General features: G+C 44.4%; 1 protein-coding gene and 1 long non-coding RNA gene across 5 annotated transcripts in view; one reads left to right on the top strand and one right to left on the bottom strand.

Moving 5' to 3' along the window:
* The window catches only part of LOC127006160 (uncharacterized), a 42,512-nt gene that overhangs the window by 11,033 nt on the left and 20,496 nt on the right, over nt 1-10,983 (bottom strand). Inside the window, exon 2 of one of the 4 annotated variants that reach the window (XM_050875698.1) lies at nt 1,671-1,954. The exons of 1 other annotated variant lie outside the window; for it this stretch is intronic. In XM_050875698.1, coding sequence (XP_050731655.1) covers nt 1,671-1,729 — 59 coding nt within the window. In that variant the 5' untranslated portion in view covers nt 1,730-1,954. Of the gene's footprint in view, nt 1-3; nt 1,046-1,334; nt 2,182-10,983 lie in introns of those variants that run through there. 2 more of the 4 variants (XM_050875699.1, XM_050875697.1) reach the window with 2 other exon arrangements.
* On the top strand, nt 5,772-6,424 carry LOC127006166 (uncharacterized). The gene is made up of 3 exons (XR_007759135.1): nt 5,772-5,972; nt 6,026-6,131; nt 6,344-6,424. It is a non-coding gene; the product is annotated as an uncharacterized LOC127006166 (long non-coding RNA).

Raw genomic sequence — 10,983 nt, 5'->3', positions numbered from 1 at the left:
TACCGTAAGACAAGGACGAGGAGGAATATCCGCTCTACAGGCCGAGGTTCTGAAGGAGCATGCCTTTCAAGGACTTGCATTCCCCGGGTCCTGTAATCAGTTGTATCCGCTCAGTAGTTCCGGCCGGTCCGACAAACTGCACTGTTCACACAAGTGCTCACTCTGCGGTGTGAATGACGTGAGGTGTGCATACATCCGGTAATAAGAAGATAAGTGGTATAAGCCTTCCCAACATCTGCTGCCAAAAGGGGTCAACTTAGATATGTCAGTCTCCTGGGCCGAAGAGTCCTGTCTGTTGACGGCAGGGATGAGGAACGTCTCCATATACGCATACATTTCGTTCATCAGAGATATCTTCCACAAGTAACCAATCCGTCCAGGCGAAGCCATACGAATGACGAAACGCATTCAAAGAGACACTTTTAAATCCAGTTAAAAAATAATTTACGAGCGAAATCCGTACGAAAACGGGGCGAAGGCAAGACATCGTGTGAATCAGCAACCTATAAAACTTATAAAATGTATACTGTTTAATAGTTCATATTTTGACACGAGCTCATATTTAAACCTCGTCTCAATATTTCGAGGTTATTCTTTTTTCTGGTGTGAGTATTAGAATGACGCGTACAAACTGGCAAGAACACCCTGTGGGGGGGCGGTGCAGCTGGCAAGCCTTTATGCTGACTGGCCTGCTTGGGAAGATAAGGTTTCGCAACATGCACATACGTATTACCACCACAGCTACTACTACTTCTACCACTACAACTACTACTTCAACTACTGCAACTACTACTTCTACTACTGCAACTCCGTGATTCGCCACCTTTGTACACGGAGACTTTGCGCAGCGACACATCACGATTCACGGATAAAGAAAAGTATATGTGACTGGCAATTTTCAGAATCAGGTCATAATACAGAACATCTTTTTGTTTTATTTAATTTATCATTCTTTTCTTTATTTCATTCATTATTCTTCTCGTAACAGCTCAGTGCCTATGTCTCGTGAACACCTGTCTCGACGCGGCGGCTGAGCAGGAAACACGGCAATAGGCGGGAAATGAATGGCATGCCCAGGTGTGTGTGTGTGTGTGTGTGTGTGTGTGTGTGTGTGTGTGTGTGTGTGTGTGTGTGTGTGTGTGTGTGTGTGTGTGTGTGTGTGTGTGAATGGAACGAGAGAGAGAGAGAGAGAGAGAGAGAGAGAGAGAGAGAGAGAGAGAACACACACACACACACACACACACACACACACACACACACACACACACACACACACACACAAAGGGTATCACCACCTCCTCGATAACACCACAGCCACAAGCGCCCTAACTTACCTCATGTCAGCGGGTTGAGGCGACACCAACACCACGACTGGCAACACTGCAACACACGACCCAACACAACACACACGTTAGCGGTGACACACACACGCCCCGAAGACAGCAACACCATCATCAACAGGAGCAACAGCCATCAGCAACACTTCCGGAGATGGGTGAGGGAGGGAGAGGATAGGAGGGAGGTATAGGGATTTTACAACACTCCAAGAACACTGTATTTCCCGTCCGCCACCAACCGCGAAACACACTTAGTAGTAGTAGTTGTAGTAGTAGTAGTAGTGAGTTTAGCAAGTTTCTCTTTCACAATGGCACTTTACCGGTTCAACGTACTGAATGGAGAACAGCGGAGACGTCAAAAGTTTTCTCTCAGGTAGTAATCTGCCGCTCATCACGCACTCCAATCCACGTTTTCACTCATTTACGTGATTTACAGCTTTAATGGACGCGTGTCAGCACTCCCTCGCCTTGCACCACACATCGACGCAACCCAAACTGCCGGTGCCCCGCGTCCTCCCAAGTTGTGACCGCAGCGAGTGGCGGGTGGCGAGGAAGTGACGACGATCAGAGGAGGGCTCACTGGGAACTGGCTGGCTGGGTGGTGGTGCCGAGGGGGGCTGGGGAGGCAGAAGACAGGCAGTAGAGTTGGGTGTGTGTGAGGGAGGGAGTGAGGGAGAGAGGGTAAAGCCAAGACTGATAAAGAAAGACGAACCAACGCACGTACATACACAACACAACGCTGTCTATCGCAACGCTACCCTTTAATAAGTGGTGTAGTGGCGGAGCTAGGGTGAGGGGGAAGGGGGTGTAGCGAAGACTGATAAGGGCATAAAAAGACGCGCACTCACACCAACTACAGAGTCTACAACATCACTGCCCTCCGCTGGCCTCGGCTCGCAGTGGCATTAGCAGTGTAGCGGCGATGTAGTAGCGGTGTGGTGACATAACTGAGATCGTGGCGTGATAGGGTTATGAGTTAGGGAGTGGGACGAAAATTGAAACACACACACACACACACACACACACACACAATGAGCTGCAACACTGCCCAAATTGCCTGCTCTTCCCTACCCCTATCTAGAACTTGCAATGCTTATACCTGCCTAACCTGATCTGCCCTGCCCCTCTGTATATCTCGACACACACACACACACACACACACACACACACACACACACACACACACACACACTTCCCTTGCTATGACTAATCCTACCCTGCTGTCTTACTTCACTAACCTTCAACATCCTCCTACTTTTCCTATTCTGCCCTGCCCAGCCATGTCCTACGTCACCCCTTGCAGCATCCTCTCCCCTACCCTTCCCATGACTACCCCTGCCCTGGTATGCCCTGCGCTCTACAATCTACACGCTCAGGTCGATATTGTCAGCTGCTCCCACCCCTCACACCAACTATTTCCAAGGGCCAAAAAGGAGGTTAATCTGGTTCTAATGAGTGTTCTTTTAGGTTCACGGTACAGAAGAATGCTCAGACTACTACCTGGGTCATAAAAACTACCCCTGGATATGCCCTAGACTCCCACGAAAGACTAGTAAATTACGTGTTGTTGGGCGCTGAAATGTTTAAGAATATGGCCCTCTCAGCCCTGCCTCGCTTCCCCTCCCTCCTCCCCGCATGCAGTTGCCTCCTATCTCGTGCCTCTCGCCCCTGGTCCACTTATGTAGCTACTCTCACCAACCGAACCGCCATCTCGCCCACCTACCGGCCATATTACCCATTTAACTGTAGTAACATGCGTAGTAACATTCTTGCCTATTACACTGACCCGAGCTTAGAATACGTAAAGATAAGAGAGATTGGGATATGCACTGGGAGACTTGTTATTGATTCCCGATTAAGTTGACTGCGTTACCCTAAGACCTAAGTTACCCTTAAAACCTCTCAAACAGGTTCAGATTCCAAAATGCATCGCTCATGAAGTTTGCATTAATTTACTTCACCCCCTCGTCTTCTCTCCTGAACTACCACATTCTCTCTCTCTCTCTCTCTCTCTCTCTCTCTCTCTCTCTCTCTCTCTCTCTCTCTCTCTCTCTCTCTCTCTCTCTCTCTCTCTCTCGTACCCACTCTATTTATGCCATGGCGTCAAGGCTAGGGCTAGTGGAGATGGGGGGAGGGTAAGGGTAGTAAGTCTGGTGGTGGTGGTGATGGTAGTAAGTCTGGTGGTGGTGGTGGTTGGGGGGGGAGGTAAGGGTAGTAAGTCTGGTGGTGGTGGTGATGGTTGGGGGGGGAGGTAAGGGTAGTAAGTCTGGTGGTGGTGGTGATGGTTGGGGGTCTGGTGGTGGTGGTTGGGGGAGGTAGTAAGTCTGGTGGTGGTGGTGATGGTTGGGGGGGGAGGTAAGGGTAGTAAGTCTGGTGGTGGTGATGGTTGGGGGGGGAGGTAAGGGTAGTAAGTCTGGTGGTGGTGGTGGTTGGGGGGGGAGGTAAGGGTAGTAAGTCTGGTGGTGGTGGTGATGGTAGTAAGTCTGGTGGTGGTGGTGGTGGTTGCCCTTACAGTGTTGTCAGAGCAGACTGTCTGTCGTGACTCTACAACTTTCTCTTCGTCCACCACGACCTACCTACGCTCGTGCGCCTCCTTACCTATACCTGCCTGCCTGCTGCTTGATCTCGGCCGCGCTCTGCCACGCGCCACCCCAAGCCCTACACGCCAATCTTTAGCCAGACATAAAAAACAACAACCACTTTATTCTCTCTATTTTTACATGGATAACAACATACAATTCATATTCTTGTATCACCAGACACCATGACCCTACACATCATTCTTTATATTGACAAGAAACAACTTTTATCCTTTATTATCATTGAATAACCCCTACACGTCAATCTTTAGGCAGAGATAAAAACAACAACCACTTTAATCTCTATTTTTACATGAATAACAACATACAATTCATATTCTTGTATCACCAGACACCATGACCCTACACACCATTTTTTATATTGACAAGAAACAACTTTTATCCTTTATTATCAATGAATAACTCCTACACGTCAATCTTTAGGCAGAGATAAAAACAACAACCACGTCATCCTCTCTATTTTTACATGGATAACAACATACAATTCATATTCTTCTTGTATCACCAGACACCGTGACCCTACACACCATTCTTTATATTGACAAGAAACAACTTTTATCCTTTATTATCAATGAATAACTACACACAACCCATATGCCTCATGTACCACCAGACACCATAGACAACATATTTGCATTTACATGATACAGTTCACAGTAAATTTGCATAACAAACAACAATAAAACAAGTGTCGCTCTTACGTATACTTAAATACCTTGCTTTACATTCTCCTGGGAACCGGTTTTCCATAATCTGTATTTAATCCCCCGCCGAGCCGCCTTTCCCTAGTAACAGGTGCCGACGGTCCAGGGAAAATAGGTCACGATACAGTTAGAATGTTTTGCACGCCTGACTCGGACAGGAAACTCTCTAAGCCTTGAGTAATTGTGGCACGTATTCCTTACTCACCCGCGTCAACGAATGTCTGTTTAAAGCTCATGTATTCCCAATCAAAACGCTCGGGTTCAGTGTTTGGCTAAGAAATTATTTAAACTGCAGGTACGTGAGTATTTTAAAGCCCACATTTTCATACATTCCGGGGCTCACACATCCACATTTGGTAAAGCTTTCGTAGAGGTTGTGTCAGTATTTCGAAGCTCACACACCCACATTAAGCTTTCGTAGAAGTTGTGTCAGTATTTCCGGAGCTCACACGCCCACATTTGGTAAAGCTTTCGTAGAGGTTGTGTCAATATTTCGGAACTCACACACATCCACATTTGGTAAAGCTTTCGTAGAGGTTGTGTCAGTATTTCGGGGCTCACACATCCACATTTGGTAAAGCTTTCGTAGAGGTTGTGTCAGTATTCCGGAGCTCACACATCCACATTTGGTAAAGCTCACATCCACATTTGGTAAAGCTTTCGTAGAGGTTGTGTCAGTATTTCGGGGCTCACACATCCACATTTGGTAAAGCTTTCGTAGAGGTTGTGTCAGTATTCCGGAGCTCACACATCCACATTTGGTAAAGCTTTCGTAGAGGTTGTGTCAATATTTCGGAGCTCACACATCCACATTTGGTAAAGCTTTCGTAGAGGTTATGTCAGTATTCCGGGGCTCACACACATCCACATTTGGTAAAGCTTTCGTAGAGGTTGTTGTCAGTATTTCGGAGCTCACACACATCCACATTTGGTAAAGCTTTCGTGGAGGTTGTGTCAGTATTTCGGAGCTCACACATCCACATTTGGTAAAGCTTTCGTGGAGGTTGTGTCAATATTTCGGGGCTCACACATCCACATTTGGTAAAGCTTTCGTGGAGGTTGTGTCAATATTTCGGAGCTCACACATCCACATTTGGTAAAGCTTTCGTGGAGGTTGTGTCAATATTTCGGAGCTCACACATCCACATTTGGTAAAGCTTTCGTAGAGGTTGTGTCAGTATTTCGGAGCTCACACATCCACATTTGGTAAAGCTTTCGTAGAGGTTGTGTCAGTATTTCGGAGCTCACACATCCACATTTGGTAAAGCTTTCGTAGAGGTTGTGTCAATATTTCGGGGCTCACACATCCACATTTGGTTTCTTTCGTGGAGGTTATGTCAGTATTTCGGAGCTCACACACCCACATTTGGTTTCTTTCGTGGAGGTTGTGTCAGTATTTCGGAGCTCACACACCCACATTTGGTTTCTTTCGTGGAGGTTGTGTCAGTATTTCGGAGCTCACACACCCACATTTGGTTTCTTTCGTGGAGGTTATGTCAGTATTTCGGAGCTCACACACCCACATTTGGTTTCTTTCGTGGAGGTTGTGTCAGTGTTTCGGAGCTCACACACCCACATTTGGTTTCTTTCGTGGAGGTTGTGTCAGTGTTTCGGAGCTCACACACCCACATTTGGTTTCTTTCGTGGAGGTTATGTCAGTGTTCCGGGGCTCACACACCCACATTTGGTTTCTTTCGTGGAGGTTGTGTCAGTATTTCGGAGCTCACACACCCACATTTGGTTTCTTTCGTGGAGGTTGTGTCAGTATTTCGGAGCTCACACACACCCACATTTGGTTTCTTTCGTGGAGGTTGTGTCAGTATTTCGGAGCTCACACACCCACATTTGGTTTCTTTCGTGGAGGTTGTGTCAGTGTTCCGGGGCTCACACATCCACATTTGGTTTCTTTCGTGGAGGTTGTGTCAGTATTTCCATGGGTAGTTTTATGACCCTAGTGACAGTTTGACGAGGGTTCTGCACCGTGAATGCAAAAAACAACACCTATGAAAACTCGACTCATCTCCTTTGTGGTCTTGGGAAAGGTATCAGGACACCTCTTCTCACGTAACTGACAGCTCTTTCGGCCACCTCTTCGGATTCTTTACAGGAACAGCGAGTAGCGGACTTTTTTTTATTGTTGTTTCCTTTTTTTGTGTGCCCTTGTGCTGTCTCCTTTGCTGTAAAAAAAAAAAAAAAAAAAAAATCTGCTGTGTGAGCCGAAAGCGTCTGAGAACATGAACCAAAATGACGGTGATCAGTAACGTGACCAGTAACAATGTAGACCCAAGGTAACACACAACACATTTTTACGATAAGTGTATGTAACAGTAAGGAAAGAATAGCCACGAATAGGTAGATTTTAAGGCACAGGTGGCCGATTACACACACAGACAGGTGACCCAAGGGAAAAAAGAGGTGACAATCGAGGTCAAGAGAGAGAGAGAGAGAGAGAGAGAGAGAGAGAGAAAGCGTGGAATGGCTATAATGATCACTGAATTTAATGTTTCTGTTTAAGAGTAAAAAGTGCAAATATAACTTGTGTAAGATGAGAGAGAGAGAGAGAGAGAGAGAGAGAGAGAGAGAGAGAGAGAGAGAGAGAGAGAGAGAGAGAGAGAGAGAGAGAGAGAGAGAGAGAGAGAGAGAGTTGTTCTTGTTAACGGGGCTGTGTGGTAACTTGAAACTAACTGGTGATTGATTGGAGGTGATTGAGGTGGTGGTAGTGGTGGCGGTAGTGAAGTGGGGCTTTGATTTGCGGTGGTGATGGTGGTGGTGGTGGTAATGGTGCTGATTATGGTGTTGGCGTTTGGTTATGTTAGTGGTGGTGGAGGTGGTAGTAACGGTGATATTGTTGGTGGTAATGGTAGTGGTGAAAGTGGTTGAGCTTATGTTGGGTTAAAGTGATGATGGTGATGATGGGGATGGGGGTGAGGGGGGGGGGCGGTAGAAGTTATGGTGTTAATGTCGGAAAGTGGTGGTATTGATGGTGGTGGCGTTGCTTGTGGTGTCATTTTTGGTGTTAACAATGATAGTGGTGGTTGTGTGGTGTTTGTGGTATTGGTGATGGTGTTTGTGGTGGTGGTGATCGTGTATGTGGTGGTGTTTGTGGGGGTAGTGAAAGTGCTTGTGGTGGAGGAGGTGAAGGTGGTGTTGGTGATGGTGTTTGTGGGGGTAGTGATAGTGCTTGTGGTGGAGGTGATGAAGGTGGAGTTGGTGGTGGAGGTGGTGGTGTTGGTGATGGTGTTTGTGGTGGTGGTGATGGTGTTTGTGGTGGTGTTTGTGGGGGTAGTGATAGTGCTTGTGGTGGAGGTGATGAAGGTGGAGTTGGTGGTGGAGGTGGTGGTGTTGGTGATGGTGTTTGTGGTGGTGGTGATGGTGTTTGTGGTGGTGGTGATCGTGTTTGTGGTGGTGTTTGTGGGGGTAGTGATAGTGCTTGTGGTGGAGGTGGTGAAGGTGGAGTTGGTGGTGGAGGTGGTAGAGGTGGAGGTGGTGGTGGTGGTGGTGTTAAGTTACTGTCGCAGCGTGTAAGTTCGTACGTGGGTTTGTATTTCACTTTTGTTTCCTTGTTTGTCTTCTATTTCACCTACGACTTTTTTTTCCCGCTATTCGATTTTCTTTTACAATTATTTGATATCATATAATTCTCTACTTGCAACCACTATTCTTTCTTCTAATCACTACAGGTAAAAAAAACATACATGACCACGTGACGTGATACTATTGTACTTAACTTCTTTTTTATCTGCTTTCATTTCGTCTTCAATCATATAGTCTGTTCACAAGCAATACTAATAATCAATAAAGAGATATATGACTCGATGCTTCATAATAATCTTGCACATGACTTTTTTTTTCTATTTGCTTTCATTTCGCCTAAAGTCTTTTCGTCTGATTTTATAGTATTGTATGTTTAGAAGCAATACTACTAATCAGTAAAGAGATATATGACTCGATGCTTCATAATAATCTTGCACATGACTTTTTTTTTCTATTTGCTTTCATTTCGTCTAAAGTCTTTTCGTCTGATTTTATAGTATAGTTTGTTTACAAGCAATACTACTAATCAATAAAAAGGTATATATGATTCCATGCTACCTTGCATTTGACTTTTATTTTTCTATTTGCTTTCATTTCGTCTAAAGTCTTTTCGTCTGATTTTATAGATTGTCTGTTTACAAGCAATACTTCTAATCAGTAGAGAGAGAGAGAGAGAGAGAGAGAGAGAGAGAGAGAGAGAGAGAGAGAGAATCGAACCATTTCTCTTTATCAACTCTATCTTTGCTCTCATTACGTGATAGTCCACCCGAAAACAAACATTTTCAGGCGCACAAAAACATTCATTATTTTTTCGTTTTTTATATCATTTTATTATTATTGTTATTATTATTATTATTATTATTATTATTATTATTATTATTATTATTATTATTATTATTATTGTTGTTGTTGTTGTTGTTGTTGTTGTTGTTGTGTTATGCAATTGTCTCCTCAAATGAAAGAAAGCAATGTTTCTAGTCCCCTTAAGTCACATGTAGTATTATTTGTTTCTGTTTTGTCTTCTTCAAATTACCTATGAACTTAAATTCTTTTACTTATTTAACTTTCTTTCTTACTTTACTTACTTTTTGCCTATTTTACTGCTTAACTTTTTTACTTACTTTACTTTTTTTACTTCACTTTTTACTTTGATTTCCTAACTTTATCTACTTTATACTTACTTTTTATTGTATACTTACGAATTTCCTTATCCATCACTCACTTTATTCATGTACTTGCTAATTTACTGACTTTACTTATTTACTTTTTACGTATTCACTTTTATCTCGTGATCTGAAGGTTAGTAAAAAAAGATGACATATTGAAAGCAAAGACATCATCCACTCAAAACCAATACTGCTATAGTCTGTTCACTTAAGTCTGACCCAAGCTGACAACATAAACCTGAGCGTGTTCGTAAGCAAAGTGCAGATTAGCATAGTTATTAAAATCACATTCCAAACTCTGCTTAAATGGGGGTAAAAAGAAACTGCCGTAAAAACAGACTTGCCACACAGCCTCAGAACACCATAACCTGCAACGCCTACCTGCCCGAGGCGTAATGATGGTAAATAACAGGTTATGTGGGCAAGGTCGAATGCCTCTTGAGGTTAGCAGGGGAAAGAGAACCTGATGACCTCTGACCTCAAAGTTGCGTCAATAGGGTGGTAATGTTTATCTGCAACTTTAGGCCTTGCTGTAGCATATTCGGCTCCTACAAAAAATATTTCCGAAAGTCACAAAGGAGATTAATCGGGTTTTCATGAGTGTTTTTTGTGTTTTTTCACGTTCATGGTGCAAAAGCCTTGTCAAGCGATTACTAGGCTCATAAAACTACCCATGGAAATACTAACACAACCTCTACGAAAGCCTTATCTAATGTGTGTGTGTGTGTGTGTGTGTGTGTGTGTGTGTGTTTACCTAGTTGTAGCTTTACAGGGCCTGGGCTTACGCTAGTGTGGTCCCGTCTCCGTATCTGTATTTGTCTAAATTTCCATGTGTGTGTGTGTGTGTGTGTGTGTGTGTGTGAACGTTTGAGAATGTGGCCCTCTTTGTTACATTAGGATCAGTAGAATTAAAACCCACGTGTCTTCTGCTGGCGTCATAGCAATCCCCCCCACCTCCCCTCTCTCTCTCTCTCTCTCTCTCTCTTTCTGTGGTGGCGCCGTCCCGTAATAACACTCAAGGTCACATGCCGTTATTATGGGGAGCGTGTGTGTGGGTTTGTCTTGGTGGAAGTGGTGAATCTCTCTCTCTCTCTCTCTCTCTCTCTCTCTCTCTCGTGCTCGTGACTCAGTACATCACAGTCGTCCTCTCCAACCTCCTCCTCTACGTCCTCCTCCTCCTCCTCCTCCTCCTCTCCATTCCTCTTCTACGCCCTTCTCCTTTACGTCCTTCTCCTCCTCCTCTTCCCCCTCCTTCTCATCCTTTGTCCTTTATCATAATGTCACTGTCCTTATTTATCTCTACTTGTTGTTTCTTGAATACACTTTAAAGCACTATCATTGAACCTCAGTAACTTCACTCTCATAGCATTTATATTTCAGTGTCATGTTTTCTTCTGTATAATTTTTTCTCCGTTAATATATTTCAGTGTTCTTATTCATCTTTACTTCGTGTTTCTCGCATGCACTTAGAGGCACTTATATATTAAAACTCAGCTTGGTATTATTAGACACTTTCGGTTCTCAATTCATCTATTTTTAAAGGTCAAAGAGGGGGTCAGTCGGGTTCTAATGAGTGTTTCTTCGGGTTCATGGTACAGAAGAAGGGTCACACTACCACCAGGGTCATAAAACTACTCCTGGA

Source organism: Eriocheir sinensis, chromosome 32 (genome assembly GCF_024679095.1).
Source record: "Eriocheir sinensis breed Jianghai 21 chromosome 32, ASM2467909v1, whole genome shotgun sequence".
NCBI classification, from domain to species: Eukaryota; Metazoa; Arthropoda; class Malacostraca; order Decapoda; family Varunidae; genus Eriocheir; species Eriocheir sinensis.
The sequence above is the reverse complement of the archived record's forward strand: the minus strand, read 5'-3'. Positions and strand labels throughout refer to the sequence as shown.